Source organism: Siphateles boraxobius, unplaced genomic scaffold (assembly GCF_051911475.1).
Source record: "Siphateles boraxobius isolate OS27281-9 unplaced genomic scaffold, OSU_SipBor_1 31, whole genome shotgun sequence".
Taxonomy (NCBI): Eukaryota; Metazoa; Chordata; class Actinopteri; order Cypriniformes; family Leuciscidae; genus Siphateles; species Siphateles boraxobius.
Window position 1 is genome coordinate 16196642 of NW_027508931.1, and position 22198 is coordinate 16218839.

General features: G+C 35.4%; 2 protein-coding genes and 2 long non-coding RNA genes across 6 annotated transcripts in view; 2 read left to right on the forward strand and 2 right to left on the reverse strand.

Moving 5' to 3' along the window:
• The window catches only part of arhgef17 (Rho guanine nucleotide exchange factor (GEF) 17), a 103735-nt gene extending 89855 nt beyond the window's left edge, over positions 1–13880 (forward strand). For both annotated transcript variants that reach the window (XM_077193887.1, XM_077193888.1), the window contains exons 10-21: positions 184–269; positions 864–982; positions 1167–1374; positions 2832–3093; positions 4135–4376; positions 4779–5019; positions 7538–7624; positions 7713–7780; positions 7869–8017; positions 9004–9178; positions 9857–10129; positions 11324–13880. In XM_077193887.1, the coding sequence (XP_077050002.1) occupies positions 184–269; positions 864–982; positions 1167–1374; positions 2832–3093; positions 4135–4376; positions 4779–5019; positions 7538–7624; positions 7713–7780; positions 7869–8017; positions 9004–9178; positions 9857–10129; positions 11324–11523 (2110 nt within the window). In that variant the 3' untranslated portion in view covers positions 11524–13880. The remainder of the gene's footprint in view (positions 1–183; positions 270–863; positions 983–1166; positions 1375–2831; positions 3094–4134; positions 4377–4778; positions 5020–7537; positions 7625–7712; positions 7781–7868; positions 8018–9003; positions 9179–9856; positions 10130–11323) is intronic.
• LOC143696964 (uncharacterized) overlaps positions 1–22198 on the reverse strand; it is a 466435-nt gene that overhangs the window by 383349 nt on the left and 60888 nt on the right. The window lies entirely within an intron of this gene.
• LOC143696957 (uncharacterized) lies at positions 5001–19127 on the reverse strand. Of its 2 annotated transcripts, none has more exons than XR_013186098.1 (3): positions 19013–19127; positions 18868–18924; positions 5001–5059 (listed from the first exon to the last, which is right to left on the reverse strand). It is a non-coding gene; the product is annotated as an uncharacterized LOC143696957 (long non-coding RNA). The 2 variants fall into 2 exon arrangements; XR_013186099.1 differs by having other exon boundaries at positions 5011–5035.
• The window catches only part of relt (RELT TNF receptor), a 35613-nt gene continuing 31305 nt past the window's right edge, over positions 17891–22198 (forward strand). Inside the window, exon 1 of the mRNA XM_077193889.1 lies at positions 17891–18028. The gene's annotated coding sequence lies outside the window, so the exon portion shown is untranslated. The remainder of the gene's footprint in view (positions 18029–22198) is intronic.

A 22198-nucleotide genomic window follows, 5' to 3' on the forward strand; every position in this document is an offset into this window, starting at 1 on the left:
TCTAAGCATATAACATTGTAATAATAATGGACGTAAATAATGAACGTTTAGGACTTTAAGTGTCTTCAGTGGGGATTTTTTATGATTAACCCTTTCAGATATAAGACTAGATCTTTAACTATCAAGCTCATGTTGGAAATATCCTTGACTGATGATTAAATGATCTCTCTGCTACTCTTTCAGATATTCCGCTGCTAGTGTCATTGACACCTCGAGTAAATATAAGTTCCTGTGGAAACTGCCCATAGAAGATGTGGAGGTGGTTAAAGGTAGCGTTATTATCACACGCACAATCAGTATGGCATGATGTTTACTATGGAAGTAAAATAATGCCAAAAGTTTTTGAAACAAAAAGCCTGTTGAATTGAACTACTTTAAAAAAATCTGCATTGCATTAACCCTGCTTGTATTTAATGCATTGTATTTTTAGGGTTTGCATTTTTATGGGCTGAAATTTAGCATGTTTGAATATTTAAGCTGTGAATATTTAAATTTAAAACATTTCAAACACATTTTCATTAGTAAAAATTCAATAATCCATATTCACCTTTCATATTTCACTTCCAAAATATTCAAACTGATTAAAAATACAACCTATAATATTTAAAAGGCGGTTTTCGGTCCATTTTATTTCGCTTTGCAAATTCGCTTCCACAAATTCAGTGGTTCAAATTCGACAGTAAATTCAACGTTGACGTCCAGGAACTGCAGGAAAAGCAGTAGATTACCGAGCATAATCTCCATCTGTTAATGTTAATTATTATTGAAATTTTACTAATGAAAATGTGTTTTGTTAGGCTACTTTCTTTTCGATACTTAGTTTGACTTTATTTTATTGACTCAATGTCATTTTGTTATCACAGGTTCTAATCAAGCCACTAACAGAGAAAATATCCAGAAAACCATCAGTCGTCTGGATGAAGATCTCAGCACGCTTGGACAAATAAGCAAGCTGTCAGAAACACTCAGTTTCCCCCATCAGGTCTGTCAAGCTTTAGTCTTTATGTTTTAGCATAATTCAGCAAATTGCTGTTGCTATAAAGTGTTGGTCACTTGGTAGAAACTTGTCAAATGAGCTCATTAACATATTATAGTGTTTTTAATCTTCTCTCCCACTCAGAAGAATGAATGAAATATTCTGAACTGCTTTTCTCTGTCTGTGTCAGAGTTTGGATGATGTGATAAAGGATCTGATGGCGTCAGTGCACCGGGAGCTGGCGGAGAAACAGTCTCTGGCTTTCAGCATGACGTTACTACCCACTAAACTAGAGCTGACCACCGCTTCAGCCGAAACCACCTTCATCTTTGAGTTCAGCAGCCCTGATGCCCGCAGTAACTTTGAGCAGGCGTTTGAGGAGGCCAAGAAGAAGCTCGGTAAATAGTCTACCTTCGATCTAATTATTACTTTCTGAAAAAAAAGGAGGGGGATTATAATTTTCTGTGATTAATTCTGTGATTTGATTAATAAATCAAAATTATTCTAAAGGACTAAATTATTAATTTTAGTATTTTAACTTAGACTTGTGTATTTCAGTAAGTAAAGCGGAAACAATTTTTTTTATAAAAAAATAATAAAAATGTCAAAATCACAAAAACTAAAACGTAAACAAAATTATACTATAATATAAATACTAAAATAACACAGTTTTCTATATATACACAAATGATACTGTTTATAATATTATAAACAGTATCATTTGTGTATATATAGAAAACTAAAAAAAAAAAAATCCGCTTTACTTACTGAAATACACAAGTCTAAGTTAAAATACTAAAATTACTAATTTAGTCCTTTAGAATAATTTTGATTTATTAATTTTAGTTAATTGCCAAGGCAACATTTCACATTTTTGTTGTTAAACGTTTTTATGTTTAAATATGTCAGCTAGTATTTATATTTTAGTTTATTTCAGCTTCATTTCAATTATCAAAAAACATTATATATATATATATATATATATATATATATATATATATATATATATATATATATATATATATATATATATATATGTGAAGCTCAATAAATAGTATGTATTCATGCTAAGTCCTAAACATACTGCATATATTATTGTATAACCAGCCCAAATTATTTATATTCAGTGAAAATGCCAATAATTACTGCACTATATTCATGACAAAGCCTGAGAAATATGACCTACAGTAGTGGCCAAAAGTGATATCTGGGGGGATATTTGTTTTTGTTTTTTTATGATCCTACAAGTTCAATTAAACAATCAAAATATGAGGAAAATATTTTATGTTTATTAAATATTTTAAGGAAGGAAAAACAAAACACTAAACTTGGTTAAAGGTATACTACTAATAATAAAATGATAATACCAGTACAAAAAGATAATAATAGAAGGTATTTATGTGTCAAAATTATTTGGCAAAGAAAAATCATATAAAAACAAAAATACATTTGACTACAACATAATCAGTTATTAATGTTTCTTTGATTCTCTCTTGTTCTTATTTTCTTTGTATGACATTATGGCCAAAAATGATGTCCGCACAATTCGGCATGTTTCATTGTGTTATCACAAATAAAACAATTGACTCCAAGCTCAACTATGCAATATGCTTTTAAAATCTTTGGATAATATTTAAATAAAGGGTGAACATCACATTTGACCACTACTGTATATTCATGGCAAACAAATACTGCATATATTCATGAGAAGGTCAATAAATACTTATAAGTATACTCAAATATTTATGAAACATACTTCATATTATCCCAACAAATATGGTGTATATATTAATGAAAAAGACAATAAATGCTATATATTCATGACAAGCCCTACATATTGTACGTATTCATCCAGCCATGAACAAAGACCAGTGGGACCCTGAGTTCCTGAAGGCCATTCCCATAATGAAGACCCGCAGTGGGATGCAGTTTTCCTGCGCCTCCCCCAGCCACAGCTGTCCAGAGAACACGTATGAGGTGTGGGTGTGTAACAGCGACGGTTACGTGGGTCAGGTGTGTCTGCTGAACATCCGAGACGAGCCCACAGTGGAGGCCTGCATCGCAGTCTGCTCCGCTCGCATCATCTGCATCGCCGCCGTGCCGGGCCTGAAGAGCAGGTGAGTCCCGACGGCCCTAAACACACCTGTTTGTGTGGCAGAGTCAGGACAGATTCTCCTGTTAAAGAATAATAATAGATGCCCTGTGTTGATGAGCACCATGAGACTATTATGTTAGAATCCCCATACAGATAGGACTTGATCACACTGCTAATGAGAACATTCTAGATTATTTTCAACCTAAAGTGAATGTTCTTTGTTTGTGTCATGATCATTCCAACATCCTTGCGAATGTAAATGAACAGTACAGTTCTCGACTAGTCCTACCTATTAAAGGTGCTGTATGTAATTTATTGGACGTACAAGCTTAAAAATACCATAATATGTTTACATTTAGCAAAATGTTAAATTTGAATAATTGTTTCTCCAGTTATTCTACTTCGAAATGTGCGTTCCGTGCGGAATGTCTGTTTTTGTTTCGTCCGCTGTCAATTTACCCAATAGTATTTCGACACCCCAGTTGGCGGAAAACACAGCGTATTGCAGCCATGGAAGCCAGCAAACGAACTGGGTCAGATATCGCAGATTCTACCCGTCCTAAAAAGCCTCGGCAATTAAAACATTGCATACGTATACTTTAGCTAATTAACTTAGTGTAAGGCTCTTCACTTTCCATTGTCATTTGAACGCGTGTTCTTAATCTGGCAACTCGTGTCAGCATCAAGTCTGAGGAGGAAGAACAACTCTCTCCGATATTTTGAATTTGGACTGCAGTACCCATGTCAACCACTAGCTGTCCATATTACATACTGCACCTTTAAGGATGGTCACCTTTAAGGTTTTGTAGCTCAAAATATATTATTTTGTATTATCAGATATTATCAGACAGTTTACTAATACTCTAATGAGAGTAAATTGAAATGTAGTTGCAGAGTTACTTATAGTCAATAGAATGTTCAAAAGGGACCATTAAAATAAAGTGTTAACAAACATTCATATGTATGAATATGCCTTTTAAAACAGGTTTGCCTCTGTTCATCTAATGATTTTTTTACACATATATGCGGTTTGCATGTGCAGAAATGTCCGTTCTGTCTGCAGAGAACGTGTCGGTCATTCCACCACCGCTGCCCCATCTGTGTCAAATCCTATGGCGTCCACACAACCCCAGCTTCATATCTGCATCTCCGGCTCGTCTCTGGAGCTCAGCGAGCCCCCCGTAGTGCCCGCCACGGAGCTTGTGCCTTTCGACAGCGATGACACAGATGATGAAGACTCTCCCAGCCCTTCATCGACACTGCAGAGTCAAGCCTCCCATTCCACCATCTCATCCAGCTTCGGCAGTGAGTTAAAGCACATTTTCAGTCTCTTAAATCAAATACTACCTTTCAGAAGTTTGGAATAATTAAGACTCTTATGCTCACCAAGGCTTTTATTTGATCAAAAATACAGTAATATTGTGAAATATTATTATAGTTTAAAAGAACTATCATTCTATTTGAGCATATTATAAAATGTATTTTATTCTTTTTGACAAAAGCTGTTTTTTCAGCATCATTACTCCAGTCTTCAGTGTGCTGATTTGCTTATCAGACTTAATAGACTTCTTCAAAAACATTAATAAATCTTAATTATTGTAATCTTTTGAAAGGAGGCGTACCATATACTCACCCTCATGTCACTCAAAACACGTTTATTTTGCAATTTGTGTCTTATTAATTATGATGGGTTTTTTTTCCTCTCAGATGATGAGACAGTCGTTTCAAAGGACATGGCCACAGAGACCACCAGCTCCGAAGAGGAACAAGAGTTTCCCGTCCCCAACTCATTCGGGGCCCCTCGGCTCAGTGCGGACAGTCCCGTGGACGGCCGAGCCATGCGCCGGTCCAGTCGAGGGTCCTTCACCCGTGCCAGCCTGGAGGACCTGCTGAGCATCGACCCAGAGGCGTACCAGAGCTCTGTCTGGCTCGGGACCGAGGACGGCTGGTGGGTCAATGCATGACTGCGGATTTACGAAAATAATACACTGTAAAAAATGACATGATCAGTAAATTAGGACAACATATGTGTTTACATTGCTTTAACTAATCAAAATAAGGTAAGCAAATTTCAACTTTTTTTGTAAGTTATACAAGATTCTACTAATTGAATAAGTAATAAAGTCAGTTTAATGTAATTTAAGTTGAAATGACTTAAACATCCAAGTTGATAGTTCTTAAAAATGTAAGGTTTAATTTTACAGTGTACACTTAACCTTTATAATGTGGCTTAGTGTGGTACTTAATTTGGCTATTTTAGCATTATACTGTTATAGTATTTTTGTAATTAGCATTTGTTTGTTTTATATTTAGATATTTCATTGTATGTAATTTAAAAAAAATATATATATTTCTATTTTGCTTAAATTCATATTTATTTCAGTTTTCTTTTTCTTTTCTTTTTTATTCAACTTCAACTTATTCATATCAGTTAGTTGCCAAGGCAACATTTCTAATTTTGAAGGTTTTTTAAAGTTTAAGTTTAGGTTTTACGAGAATAAATGACACACTTAACTTGATGTTGGGCGGTAGTTCATTTGGTCTTTGTACATTTTTTTTAAAATAGTTTGCGATCCTATTGTTGGTTATTATTATTATTATTTTCACTCCCCACTTGGCCATGATTATATCAGCCTAAATAAAAGCAATTATTTTCGATAAAGACTTTTAAAGATTTTTTCTTTGAAAATAACATGCTGCAGAAACAGTCATTACACCTAAAAAATGACCTAAATAAGAAAACAAATAATTTCATGTTAACTTTTAAGTTAAGTATTTCATAAGTTTCATTAAGTCTTTAACAAACCCTATATAATGCTCAACTTATCATTCATATACATTTATAATATATCAAGTCGTTTTCATTACGATTCTGACTATTTCAATGGAATGGATCTGTTTATATAACGTGATTTGTTAAAGTAATTATTATAAGTGTTTAAACTTGTGTTTAGACAGCATTTTAAACCCACGGGTCTAATTAAAAGTTGAACGGGAGTAGCACGCAATGAGGCAATCGCATTCCCCTGCTGTTCCTTCTGTTTGGGGTTTAAGTCTCACCTCAGGTGACCTTGATCTGACTACAGTTCCACCCCTTTACCGCGTACCCAGAGAGACACACATTATATCATGCTCAAACCTGCCCGTGTCCTCAGTGCATCCTGTCACTTTCCATACAATCATTTACTCTCTCTCTCCTTCACACTAGCAGGTGTGAAATGTTTGTTCATGCCTTACTGCCGATCGACAGTCAAAAAAACCAAAACACAATAAGATGTCTTAAGGAGCATTTAACTTGATTCCAGTCTATATAATGCATTTTAAGTAAGGAAAAGTTGACGACGGGCTGTTGAATTATTAGAAAATAATGCACACTTGACTGTAGTCATGTTACATTTTGGGTGTGCATTGTTTTCTAATAATTCAACAGCCCGGAGTTACATATCTATAGCTCAACTTTCCTTTATGAGAACATGCAACTGATTTATGTCTTTAACTACATATTGTAAATAATTACACTGATTAAAGTTTAATGAGCCGTAAGTACACATAACAAAGTCCATTGTGAGTGAGCTGAAAGTTTGAATGTCCGAACGGGCCAGTTCATGTTTTTTAACATTGATAATAATAGGAAAAGTTTCTTTAGCCACAAAGCAACATATTAGAATGATGTCTGAAGCAGTGTTGGGTGTATAATTCATTACGGAATAAATACATTTCTTTTTTCTAGTAAAAGAAAAAAGTAAGGGATTACTCCTATTTTTGTGTAATTTAATTGCACTTACTTCTGATGTAATTGCATTAAATATATAACAATTTTATATAAAGCGATTGTGGATTTAACATCAAAATTTTACGTCTAATGTTAAAATGTATGTTTTTAATGTAACCACCTCCCTTTGAAAAACTTTATTTTGTCCAGTTCAAGAATAATTTATGCCATTTTATACTATTTGAAAGAATTAAAATAACAGTTTTCATTTCTATCCTAACTGCTTGATATAGGATTAAGAAAGTAATTAGTAATGCAATACTTTTTAGACTAATAACTTTTTAGACTGATTAGTAAAGTAATCTTTGTAATTATGTAATTAGTAGCAAGCAATTACCTATTTAGAGTAACTTTTCTGAAGGATCATGTGACAATAAAGCCTAGAGTAATGATGTTGAAAATTCAGCTTTGCATCACAGGAATAAATTACACTTTTAATATATTCAAGCAGAAAACAGTCAATTTAATTGGTAATAATATTCCACATTATTAATGGTGTTTGTGTGTGTGTGTGTGTGTGTGAGTGAGGGCCTTGGTGAGAACAGGAGACTTTTTTCAAAAACATTAAAAAAATCTTAACTTTTGAATGATAGTGTAACTTAAGTTTGTGATTACCAGTAAACAAATAAGAAAACATGTCTTGATTCATAAGCATAATAATGTAATCATTTTTCACAATCGTTTGTTTTTTCAGCATCCATGTGTACCAGTCCTCAGACAACATCAGAAACAGGAAGAACAGTATGAAGATGCAACATTCTGCTTCTATCCTATGTATTCTGTAAGCAGCCGCTTGACTCAGTGATCTGTTGCCATGTTATCTTATTCAGCATCGGCATCGAACCTTAACATCTTTGTTTTATTTTCAGGTATTTTGACAACAAGGTGTTTGTGTCTCTGGCAAACGGGGAGGTGATTGTTTATCAGAGGGAAGCAGGTGAGCACAGATTCATTTAAAAAAATTATTAATTTATAACCAATATGAGTGATTTACAAAAAGTCTCTGTCCTCTTTCTGCATAACAGGAAGTTTCTGGGATCCTCAGAGTTCTCAAACGCTGTGTCTGGGCTCTCCAAGCGGACCCGTGACCAAAATGGTTCCTGTGGCGGGAAAACTGTGGTGTGGCTGTCAGAACCGGGTCCTTATTGTCGACACCAGCTCTTTAACACAAGAGGTCAGACCCAAACTACATGCAGATGACATCTGGAAGGAGACTTTTTGATTTAAAAGACTTCATATTCAATAATATTATCGATTCAGCTGCATTGATAACATAAGATGAGAACAAATTTTTTATTTAATTGAGATGTATGACACTAACTTTGCAACATTGCCTATGCTTCCATCCAGCTATTTTATGTGACTTTTGGGATACTAAAAACCCTGAATGGAAAAAATGTGCATAAAAATGTATGCGATCAACTGAAAAGTACACATGCGCATAAACTAAGATGGAAACACATTTACCAAAACATTTTTGATGTATGAAAAAAGATCCACAGTGGCTTCCCTGATGGCAGAAACTTCCATTTTTATTACAGATATTTTGGGCCAATTTTTCTTTGCTTTCGGTGCGTTATTAGCAAATGTTTTATGCAATATTCCAATCTTGCACATAACTTTATATGGAAATTGAGCCATATATTGACACTATTATTTTAAAAGCAGCTTTACAGCTTAAGTTAAATTTGTTTAATTACTGATGAATTTTATAACATTAACGATGTCATTTTCCCTTTTTTTAAATTTTTTATGTGAAACAGCTTGTGAAACAATCCGTATTGCACAAAGCGCTTTATAAATAAATTTGACTTGATTATTGACATCAGCAGATTAAACATTTAGCTAACACTTTAGTTTAGGGTCCAGTTCTCACTATTAATTAGTTGCTTATTAGCATGCATATGACTAGGATATTGGCTGTTTATTATAAAGCACATATTAATGCCTTATTCTACATGACCATATTCTACATCCCTTAATCCTACCCAAATTATAAACTTAACAACTACCTTACTAACTCTCAATAAAATAGTAATTTGGAGTTTATTGATGCAAAAGTCATAGTTAATGGTTAGTTGGACCATAAGCTAAAGTGTGAACATCACCTTTTGCAATTTTCACTTTCTGTCTCATTATACATTTTAATTTCTTCTTCAGCACTCGTTCCAAGTGGGTCAGGACAGCGGGCGCTGTGTAACCAGTATGGTGAGCTACGGAAAAGGCGTATGGATCGCTTTACAGGGCAGTGCTCATGTGCGACTGTACCACGCTTCCTCATACGAGAGCCTCACGGAGGTCGACGTGGCACCAGCCGTGCACAAGATGCTTGCAGGTATTGTTAAATGTGCATTTATTCATGATTTTCACCTGCTGCATGTTAAAACAAGGGGGAAAAATCTGTAACAGTTTATTTCGATAGTTTGCTTTAGACATTATACTAACTATAAGTAACTTTGCAACTACTTAGCAGTCCTTAGAGTGTTAGTAGACTGTCCGATTAATATCTGTTAAAACTCTTTATTTTGATGCTCCTCAACAGACATTCTACTGACTATGCAAATACATGTCAACTTATTCTACTAACCCTAACGTAACACTGTGTCCTAACTACACGCGATGCGCGTAACTCAGTAGCCTATGTATTTTTTATAATAACTAAATGGTGTAATATTTGTGAATTTGATAATGTACCCTACATGTCCATTTTCTTACGAGTGCCGTCAAGTTTACTCTCTGGTGCTGTTCACTTGCCGCGAGACTCCGTCCACTCGCTGCTCTGTTTGGCTGTGGGTTTTAATTGATTTCAAAGCATCTCGCAGTCGCGTCTAGTGTGGACAGACAAATTATTTGTCGCTGGAATCTTATCGCGTCTGGTTAGGACACGGTGTAAGTCTACTAATACTCAATGAGAGTTAGTTGACATAGTTGCAAAGTTCCTCATAGTAGAATGTTTTATTTAAGAGCTGATTGTATGATACTTTGCAGAATGAAATAAATCCCTTTATTTTAGGGTCTGATGCCATTATCCGCCAGCACAAAGCAGCCTGTTTGCGGATCACCGCCCTTCTGGCATGTAAGGACCTGCTGTGGATTGGCACCAGTGCAGGGGTGGTCCTGACTCTGGCTATCCCGCCAGTGTCCTCCAGCACTGGGCCGGGCACGCTGCGTGCCCCCCTCGTCCCCATGGGCTCCGCTCATGGCCACACGGGACACGTCCGCTTCCTCACGTGCATAGAGCTGCCCGAGGGCTTTGACGTCAACTTCCCACCGACGTCGGAATCAGGTTTGTTTCTCACAACCTATTGCCGTCTGGGTAATATTGACAGAGGATCTGGCAACAAAACTGTATATTCGTTATCGTTCGTAAGTGCGTTACAGCAATACAGAGACATTGATCAGTTCTGTGTGTTTTTATATGTTATTAAGCTAAACCCTGAAATCCAGAGTGTTAAGAGTTCAGTGACTTAATCTGTTCTCATTGGTGTCCATAATGTGTTGTAATTTTATCATTTGTTTATACACTTTTTTTTTTTAGCAATATATTTTAAAAATTTACCTTATTATACTGCCATATGATATACATAAGAACAATAATATTGATATGACATACTTAACAAAAATAATATATTTAAATTTTTTTATTAATGTTATTGAGAAAAGCCAGGAAGTCATAGCACCTTAAAAATTGTCCAAATGAGGTGCATGGTCCAAAAACTCCAATTAGGGAAACATAAAAAAAAAAACACAAACACTCTAACAATGACATGGGGAACCACCAATTGCAAGATTGTTAGATTGTGTGGATTTTTTTGTGTTTCCCCATTCATGAAACACAAACGCATGATTATAATAATGATAATTAAATCAATATTTTAAGATAGATATTTATTTCATAAATAATATAGTAATCATTAAACCCAAACCCATGGTTAATGATAATTCAATAAATAATTATTGGTATTTAAAAAAAAAAAATTACATTTTAGGAATGTCATGGTATTCATAAAACATGCAATTACAGCCCAGCAAAATAAATTGTCCTTTATAAATATTTTATTTCGCTCAAATAACAAGGTAAACTAGCTAAAAGACACATATTAGACAATTTGCTCGATTTATTGAAACGCAGAACTTTCTTTTTCTGTTTTTGTTGATTGTTCCCACTTTTAATTTTTAACATGTAGACTGTGATAATCATGAACCTAATTTCACCTGCTATTCACATCCATCTCAACTGGTCAGAGATAAAAACATCACTCAAACCATCACATTTGTAGTATAAACGCTAATGGGTCTTAATGCATCCCACACAACAAAAAAGGACCGCATACTCACCTGTCAATCAACCATTGAGTTTTGAGTGTTTTAAACTTGCCTGGTTTGACTAGAACTTGTAAACGGATGCATCCAGGACAGATGTTAACATATCATCAAATGATGAACGAATATGTGTGCGTTTTATTCACTTTTCTTACAGTGAACTCTGAGAGCAGCAGCAGCGGAGGCCTGCAGAGACGAGACTCAGCCCGACGGCGTGCCTCCACCCTCCTGCCCGTCAAATCCAACCTGCTGGTCATCAGCGGCGGCGACGGCTATGAAGACTTTAGACTGACCAATAGCAGTGAGACGGTGGGGCGGGATGACAGCACCAACCACTTACTGCTGTGGCGTGTGTAATGGAAGCCCCGCCCCCACAAACCAAGCCGCTGGACTGGCCCACGCACTGCCCCCTGAAACCCCGCCCCTTCCTGTCCTCTAATGCGTTGTGTACAAGCGTGTAACACGTCAACAAATGCGGTGTTTGTTTTCCGTCACGTTGTGTTACGTGTCATTTTGTTTCTTGGTGTGAAATTTTGATCTCGCTTGCCATGTGGTGTTTCCTGTGAGCGTTTTTGAATGTTGTGTTGAAACTTTAGACGCAGCTTTAAAAGCGGACAGACAAGAAAAAGTGATTGTAAAAACCATAGCAGAGAAAAAGAGAAGATAATCAGAGACGAACAGGTGAAGTAAAAAAGGAATAGACAGAATTGTTTGGTTGTTGGATAGAGAGCGGGTTTGAACTCATCGCACGAGGCAGGAAGGATTGTGGGTAATGTGTGGATGGACATACCAAGTTTTTTCATCCTTCACTTTGTTAGAGGACAGTCCGCACACTTTTATGGTCAACTACTGGTCTCAGCAGACTGTGATTTGAATCGAGAATGAAGATGTTTTTGTTAAACCTCTCATCGGAACTAGATGAGAGTTAATCTTACCTAACCAATGTGCAATACAAGGCTAGAGTACCTACAAACTGCTATACCACACACACACACACACACACACACACACACACACACACACACACTTTACTACTCCAATAATCAGCAAACCCACTGTCAGAGATATTACACATTATCACTTTACTCTTTTGGTTATAAAATCAATCTTATGTATAAAAAAATAAGACCTTCACTATATTATGTAAAAGAGCAGTAATGGCATTCCATTTATAGGTATTGTGACATAAAATCCTTTTGTACAGTATTTATGTTTTTTTCATTTTTAGTTGAGTCTTTTTTTATAGCACTTAATTTATAAATAAGGTAGTCTGGCATTTTCTTTACTGAAAGATTTTGATGCTCAACTCAAGTTCGGTCAGTGAGTTTCTGAGATAGATTGATTACATGTTTTTGAAACCTTATTTGAGTGACAAAACATCCTGGTCATATTTCACCCTAAAATAAAAAAAGAAATAAAATAATAATTCTGCATAAAGAAAATGAAGCCTATCTTCAGGACCATTTCAGATTTTCTCTTTGCATTGTGTTATTTAAATCACAGTTAATCACTTTTGGCCCCTAATGTTTTAAAATGTTAATGCAAAAATAATCTCATTGACTTAACTGGAAGTCATTTGCATTCTTTCCAGGCAATTATTTAAAATTCAATTTAGTACAACAAAGACTATGTTATGCATTTTAAAATTACAATATTGGGATTTTTTTTTTGCATTATGGTAATTGGAATTTGGGGGAAATGCGACTGTCATAAAAATTATGTAAAAGATATAGTTTATTTGAATATAGTTTGAATTATAAAATGGACATGTTCTTGACAGGCTCCATGAGATTCACCCATTGACAGCTTTGTAATTCCAGTGGTTGTTTTCATCATCATGGTAATTCAGGAAAGGGAATTGTGTTGTTGCTAAAGACAACCTTGATTGGACGAATAGAGTTTGAAGTCGATAGATAAACTCTGTGCTTGTTTTATGAGTGTGCAAAGCAAGTGTGTAGATTGTGACATGTAGAATGAAGTCAGACGGGTTAAAGCCCTTCAACTGCATGTGGCCGCTTATAAGAGACGATTAACTGCTAAACCGCTCTGCCTGCGCCGCCCGCCATCAGGTGGGTCCACTTCCTGTTAAATGCTGCCTTAGTTTGCCTGGAAAGAACCGGGTCAGTCACAAACACACCCAAATACTCGCTCAGCCACATCCAAAATATGCCGAATGACCTGAAGGATGTGAAGTCAGACTTTTCCCAGACTGCATCACGCATGGGAACATTTCACAAGTTTGTTTTATTGATTGATCTGGGTAGGTATGAATGCTCGCAAGTAGAAATCGTCACGAAGATCCTCAGAGAATCATATTTTCATAAACCGAGTCTGCATTTTAAAGTTTTAATCAAATATCTAAATCAATCAGTGATGATCGTTGAGTCTTACTGTTGTAAGAGGCCCTCTCTAGTTAAAGACATCATCAATGTTTATTGTAAATAATGGTATATATTGCCTTTCTCTGTACATAGTGCTCTCACGGTCCACGATTGTTCATATGAATCTAATGGCATATTTTTATAAGTATTTTTGTCTATTTCTTTTCCTCATTTGGCATGTGCCGTCTCGTTTAAATTAAAACTATTACAGTATTTTAAAAGAAGAAAAGAAAAGCCGGTCCTTGTAACAGTTGTCATGCTTTTTTTTCACACTGTTGTCCTATGATGTCACTGTGGGTTTCTTTGTAATTAAACATTTCACTGATGCCAGAATCTCCAGGCTTCGGTTAACTCATTTACAAACATGCTCACACATGATCCCTATCATCAGACTCATATGAGTCACTGGCAATGTCAGGAAGTTTTCAATGATTGTGAACTGGCACTTGGGAAAGGAAACAAAACACTCTTTTGAAAAGGTCAGTTTTTTAAAGAGATGTAATAAGTAGAAAATCTTCTGTGCCAAAAGATGAGATGTGTTTAAACCGAATAAAAAGAGAAAACGTATATTAAATAATAATACGAAAATGTTGGACCTGACCATCTCAAATCTGTTCAATTCATTGAATATTTTTCTTAGAATAACTTGGATAACTTTTTTTTCCTGGGTCTCATAATTTTATGAAAAATTAGATTTCTGTATGGGGTCAAATTATGCAGTTACTGGATTGCTCACAAAAATGTAGGACACAGCTAAATATTACACGTGTGGTGGTTAAAATAGCAAGATCATTTTAATTTGTATTATATTGGTGTGTAAATCCATTTAACATTAGGTTGATTCATACTCATTGCTTTTGTTAATCATTTCCCTATGTGATTAATAAAAGCAGTAAGTAGTAAGTGTAAAATATGATTCAAGTGTGAATCATCACTTAGATTTGAATTGTGAAGTCAACCGAATATTACATTGTATGATTTTTAATTGTTGGATAAGCCTATAGGTCATGACCTCTTAGGAGAGACAGGCCTAAATTACCATTTTAAGGAAGGAAAGGACATTTCATGCTTTTAAAATTGTGATATACACTACTGTTAAAATCAGAATTATAACAGTAAAACAGTAATATTGTGAAATAATTATTACAATGTTTTTTTTCTTCACTATTTAAAAGTTTCATGTGATGCAAATCATCATTACTCTTTGGTGTCACATGTTCCTTCAGAAATCATGCTGATTTTCTGCTCAAGAAACACTTATTATTAATATCAATGTTGAAAACAGTATACTGCTTCATATTTCTGTGGACACCGTGATTTTACTCAGAATTCTTTGAGAAATAGAAAGTTCAAAAGAACAGTTTATTTGAATCTGAAATCTGTTGTAACATTATAAATCTCTTACTGTCACTTTTGATCAATTTAATCGAGCCTTGCTGAAGGCTTTCTTTTTTAAAAAAAAATCTTACTAAATCAGCGCTTGTGTTGCTGGTGTGTCATCAGCACAGTGTTGTGAATGACTGTCCAACATTGACACCAACTAAATGAAATACACAGGACCAATTCACGTCATCTCACTGCGAACTACAGTAGTTGTGCGAGAGCACAAAGAAAGCTTTATAATGTCACACAATTAACATTCAGTGCCTGATAATGTAGTTCATCATGTTTTGTGTGAGGGATTGGTTTAATTCTGACACACAATTCAGTGCAGTTGGCGTATAAGAAACCAAAGAATGATGCACACTACATGAACTCTGTCTCTCCCTCCCCCTCTCTTTCTCTCAGGTTACAGAGTAGCCTAACAGTGAAGAAACATTTAATTAAAGATTTAGAGTATTTTTACGGTTTCTACAGAAGCATCAATTAAACTAAATGCACATTAAAGAGTTAAACAATCATGCACTTTATTTACAAGCGAGGCGGAACACCACAGTTAGGCCCATATAGACAGTAGCCTAATATGCTGATTTCACGCAGCCGTTATTTTGAAATCGAGGCTCCGGTGGGAAGAAAACCGGAAGTGTCGCTTTTAATCATAGGAGAGTCGCGAATGCGAATGCATTGTTGTTTTTAATGTAGACATTAGTTATTCTAAAAATGTACATACATTTCTTTCATTAGACTATATACAGTGAAAATCATTTTTTTTTTCAGAAAGTAAAAAAAGAAGCAGGAACGAACTATATACATATCCTATATTGGATATTAACATCCAATAGTGTAAATCGCGGCAGCAGCTTCAGGTTGGTAGTCCAAGGCATTGTTTATCTTTACTTCCGGAGTTCTTCCCATCGGAGCCTCTTTCGATTTCAAAATAACGGCTGCGTGAAATAAGCGTGGGACTGTATGTGTAAAATAATGAAAACATGAACACACACACACACACACACACACACACACACACACACACACACACACACACACACACACAAAACCTGATGCTTTTATCCAGTTATATTTTTAGGCTTATGTACTGAACGGATTCACTGTCTTTGCCATCTTGTTTATTCACCTAAACAGGCCATTCTTTTGAATCGTTTACATTGTCTGCTTTGATGTTTTTCAAAATTCTGAACTCTGTTTTACATTTTAAGTTAAGAATGGGCAGAATTACAGTTACACTTAATTTCGATAGTTTGCTAAACATTCTATTACTAACCATAAACTTTGCAAATGCTTGTCAACTAACTCTTATTAGAGCATTAGTAGACTTAAGTTATAGGGTTAATAGAATAAGCTGACATGCAAAGTTAGTCTGTAAAATGACCTTAAAAATGGTGTTAGTATTATGCAGATAGTCTAATACTTTGAGTTGACATTTCTTGCAAAGTTACTTATAGAATGTCTAAAGTGGAAAATCGAAATAAAGTGTTACCAGTTACAATTAGCAGTACAAGTACAATTCACCTTTATTTCACAAAGTGGCAATGTCTGATACACAATTATGAAGTTACGTTTCACTCATAGTTAGCACTCATATGCCGAAAACAAAAGAATAGGAAGTATCATCAACAAAACTTAAAAGCGATTTACTGCAGAGCAACGCAATCTCAATTTCACTTGATGATGGATCTGGTGAAGAAGCTGTCAGCGTTCAAATTACTGATTTTGAAGATGTTGAAAATGATAGATTTGAGAATATGTTTGAGATTGTGAATATGAGCCAGATGCTGAATGTACTGGGAAAGCTCTGATGAGGACAGTGATGATGGTATAAAACATCTGCTCAAACTGAACCCTTCCAAGCTCCAAACATATACTTTATTTTATTCTTCTGTATACTCTACTATCAGGTGATTTATATTATTGTGACAGGTAGAGATCTATTATAGGTCCGGGTCTCTAAAGACCCGAATATGTAATAATGATTGATGAAACATTCATGCATTTAAGGGTTATTAATATCCACTTCATTGGATGGCTGCTCACATAACATTTTGGTGGCGTGATTAGGTCATGATTATTGCTAAATAAAATTGCTATTAAACTAAATTTGCAATGCAAAATGTGCTTTTTTTCTTATTATTATTATTCTTTATTGTACAGCAGAGTGACTCATCTGGAATGACAAACTAATAATGTGATATTCTATGAAATTGCCCTGCAGCTTGAGTGCATTCCATGAGCACATGCTGGAGACACAGAAACATGCAAAACCAAAAGAGCAGAGTTTATGTAGACAATATTTAGATGAAATATAAGGTGAGATGTTTGCTTTTTGTCCCAAATGTCACAAAAAGAGAAAAATGTTCCCCTTTTTACTGCATTATTTTACTTGGGGAAACATGCTAAATGAATGTAATTTCATTATCAACCCAAGTAGGATCTTTTCTCTTACAAATTTCACTTTTCCTCATCATGTTTGAAGCTTCAGGTTGTTTGGGAATTTTTATTTTATTTAATTTTTTATTATTTTTTGCTGTTTGAGTGTTTTATTGGATGTCAGTTCTCATCAAATTCACACGGATCACAATAACATTTAGCCTACTACAACACAGTAACATGATCCACTAACTTTATCATTTTAAACTGTAGGCTACACATTTAGTTTTTTTTTCTTGAAAAGACTATTTATGCAAATGAATGACATTTGGGTATTTTAATGAAATGGCCTGTAGCAAGGTTAGCTACACTTTTAAATTATTCTTTTCTTTTCTTTGTTCAAAATACATTCATATACAGTATGTGAGAGAGAGAGAGAGAGAGAGAGAGAGAGAGAGAGAGAGAGAGAGAGAGAGAGAGGGAGGGGGGAGGTGCAGATCATATTACACACAGACAGTGTGTGACGTGTTTCTCTCCGTTCTTCTCCGTCACTTGGTTCAAATGTTGGATCCCTCTTCTCCTCTCTGCGGTTCTTTCTCTCTCACTCGCTCTCTCTCTCTCCCTCTCTCTCTATCTCTCTCTCTCTCTTTGTGTAATTATAGATTACACATTCGGCATATGATGATTATAGGACACTTATGAATTCAGTAAAACAGGTAAGATACAAACTTCATTCAGTGTGCTTATAGTTTATTAACGGATGGGGACAGTTGCAGTGCGGATGCGGCATTTCTGCCGGTGTATTTTCAGTAGGCTAACTTATGAATTCTGCTGTGTGTCCTGTATTGTATAGCCTACTTCATACTCAGATGAGTGATATACTGTACTGAGCTATGCTGCAGTATGTTGGTGTTTTTAGAGTTTAAAAATATAACAAGTTTTGCCGATATCTCGTTCCGTATCGAAGACAATAGATTGTGTTGTGTTCAGTTGAGTTTGCTAACGTTACCGTTTCGTGATGCTCTTACTGCGCTCGTTCACGTCAAGGACTGCAAAACAGTGTCTTAAATATTAACTGTTAACTGTAAAAGTGCTTCAAACTGATTATTAGGCTACTTTTTATTATTATCTGAATTCCTCATTCATTGACAGACGCACTAAATATGATTTAAAATCTCTACAACGCTAAGACTTGGTAACATTTTATAACAATTTTCATCAGTAATATCAACAAATATTCTAACATTAAGGTTTATAATACTTAACAGATCTGATCATTTAATTGTTATTTTACAGCAGCAGCACTAGCATTAGCTGTACTGTAGTCGCTATGGAACTTACCATGGTACATTGTTGTAAGTAGCCTACTGATCTGTTAAATATTATAATAAATATTTGTAATGAAATTAATTATGTGAACGTATTTATATGTGATTACAATTGCAAATGCATAAACTATCATTTGAAAACAAATAAAAGCAATTTAATATTATGCACCAAAACGACTGACATTACAGGCAGGAGCATTGTGTTTTACTGTATGTTGTGAACTTACCTTCAGTATTTATGGGGGTCTTTAAACATCTTATACCTACTACAATGTCCATAGGATCTGATGTATGAGAGTAGAAAGAGGAACAGCATTTATTTGTTTTATGAAAACGAAGCATAAGAATATATAATATATTGGCATCATTTACCTCCTGTGATAGTGTCATCCACTTCAGCTGTGTAAATCATTCAGGGATCACAAATTGTTCAGCTCTTTTCTAGTGAACTCGGTTAACTGAAACAAAGTGGCGAGCATGTTTAAATACATCTCATCATAACATGTCGCCCACTGGGCAGCTTCACACACACACACACACACACACACACACACACACACACACACACACACACACACACACACACACACACACACACACACACACACACACACACACACACACACCTTCTGGCAAGCAACAGACTTTGGCACACACTGCACCAGCTGCGGTTTATACCAGCTAGAAACACATGTTTGTGCTGCATGCATAATTTATAGTTTGCACTATAAACAAAAATGCTGGGTTATAAAACATTGCACAACTCATGTGTCAGCCTATCTGAACATGTTGGATATATCCCAAAAAAAATCCCATTTAAAAAAACGTTTAAGTTACAAAGCGCCACCCGTGTCATTATAATTAACATCTTTTGTAAACCCTCCATGAATATTAAAGTGAATCGCAGCATTGGCAGTGCCTGGATGTAATTGTAATCTCTTTGTAGTTCTAAATCTTTTTTCCTCAAACACTCTTACGAACAATTTATTCTCATGTTTGAACTAAATGCACTAGTATTACCGTGTTCAGCATTACCTATCTACCATTACCTATCACCATAAAGCTATGAGGCACGCAAATGCTTAAGTGACTTTAAGGCTCATAAAGCAGTATGATTAAATGCATGGCTCTAATACAGCCGTGTTTTAATGGGAGATGCCAACAGATCACTCTGACATTGTAATATATTTGGCACATCTGATCTTATATTTCTGACTCATCAGCATGAAGTTTTTACATTATTTTCAGATTTTGAGGCACAAGCAGCCTTAAATGTTTAGTTGATGGAAAATGTGTCATTAATTACACGTCATTCCAAACCTGTAAGACTTTAGTTTATCTTCGGAACACAAATGAAGATATTTTTAATAAAATCTGAGCGATATCTGTCTCTCCATTTACAGCTATACGCAACTAGGCTACATCTTAGTCACTTCAGAAAGTTCATAAAGAGATTGTAAAACTAATCCATATGAATTGAGTGGTTTAGTCCAAATCATCTGAAGAGACAAGATCACTTTATATGATGAACAGATTTAATTTAGGCTTTTATTCACATTCATATTCATATTCAATTATTAGAAAAAAAACATTACTGGTGTGCATATCTGTGTAGAATTTTTTGACACTGACATATTTTTAGATATGCCAGTGCAAGTTGCGTTCAGATAAAACAGCTCAAACATGCATTTTAGCCTGGAACTAGGCTTAAGCCTTGTCTGTGAAACCGAGGGTAAATTTTTTTTAATGGCAGTTTTCCTTCATAGAGCAAATAAACATTAAATGTGTTTAATCGAAGAAAAAACTCTGCCAATTTTCTTGTAAAAAAAACGGAATCGGCCATGAAAAATCATGATCGGGGATGTGTGATAAATTTGGCATATGTGACTGTGATTCAGTGCCAGAATGTTTCCAAATTAACAAGACTTATGCTCATGTGTTTACATAGTTGTCTGTGCATTTTTCCCATGCTTGCATACTTTAGTTTTGATAGAGTTCATTTGACCATCCTGATTTTGCTAGTGTGACTCTGATGTCCAAACAAGAACCTTGCTTGGACTGTTATCTGTAATTGCCTATGCTCCTTTCTTGACCCATGCTGGAACGACAGCACCAATTCAGAGTTTTGAAGTGGGAATTTGGTTGGCAGCTTTGACATTGGGCACGCTCCTCTGAAATTACATCTGGGAAGAACCCAAACCCTCCATGGCTGGATGCAGGAATCAATGGCTTAATTAAAGCTTCATTATTTGTGTTGGTTGACCGTTTCACCAGAAACAAACCAAATTTACTGTATACTTTTCCCTCCCTGGCATGCAGACATCTACCTGCGTTGGCTGGCTTGTCCGCGTTGACTTATTGTGGTTTGGGCGCTGCTGGCGCACCGACAGCTCTGAACCTCAGATCCGCAGGGATTTACTGTGTCCCCGTGGGTTCTGCTGACTTTGCGAGTGCTACTACTGTGATACATTGAGTAGTATGAGTAAACATTGAAGAGAATAATCTCTATGTTACGTACAGGAGATATTTTATTCAATTAATGGTCAAATGAATGTTCTTTAATGGCTTTTACCCTCTAAAGCGTTACAAAACTCTTGTGTAAGTACATATTACCATTTATTATGTTTTTAATTGTATCAATAAGAGTGTTTTTGGTAATATCATGTGTACCATCAGTTTGATGTCGTTTCAAATCAGTTTGATTCATTCTGAATCTATCATTGCATTTACCTTAAAGAGAACTAAAAATTCATTTGCATCTCTTGGCTGAAAAGGTTTTTTAATATTTTTGCTTCAGTGAGTTTTTGATTCAAGAACTGCTTGATAAGTGATTCAGTCCGGTTTGTGAACAAACTAAACTTTCTTGGTTCAGTGAGTTAGAGGGTTGTGTTTAAGTCGTTTTTTTTCATGCCCTTTCCATCGCTAACTTCCCTCCATCTCGTTCACTCGAATGTACGTCATTGCTTACGTTGCACGACTGCCCACTAATTGCGGATTTCTTGAAATGAGTTTAAATGGAACTCCCTAAACCCTTGAAAACTGGTAATCCGCTATGGAGCTGATTCATTATTTACAGTTTTTTTACTAATTAATTTGTTTTACAGACCATTCTAAAGGCCTGTATATGATTGGGCTGTTGGAGAAAATTACACAAAAATTACAATACAAGAAACTATGCCACGGTTTCACAGACCGGGCTTAGATTAAACCAGGTTTAGGCCTGAGTTCAATTAGGGCATTTAAGTGGCTTTTATAAACGTGCCTTTAAAAAAAAAAAAAAAAAAAAAAACCTTACTGGTGTGCATCTTGAGACAAAACAATGGCACTGACATATTTTAAGATATTCCAGTGCAAGTTACTTTCAGTTAAACCAGCTCAAACATGAGTTTTAGTCTGGGACTAAGCTTAAGTATTGTCTGTGAAACCGGGGGTGAAACTGTGTATATCATACAGTAGATTTGTGTGGGATGGGGGTAAATTAAAAGGTTCGTTCACTCAAAAAATTATCCCATAATTTGCTCACCCTCAAGCCATCCTAGGTGTATACTTTATTCTTTC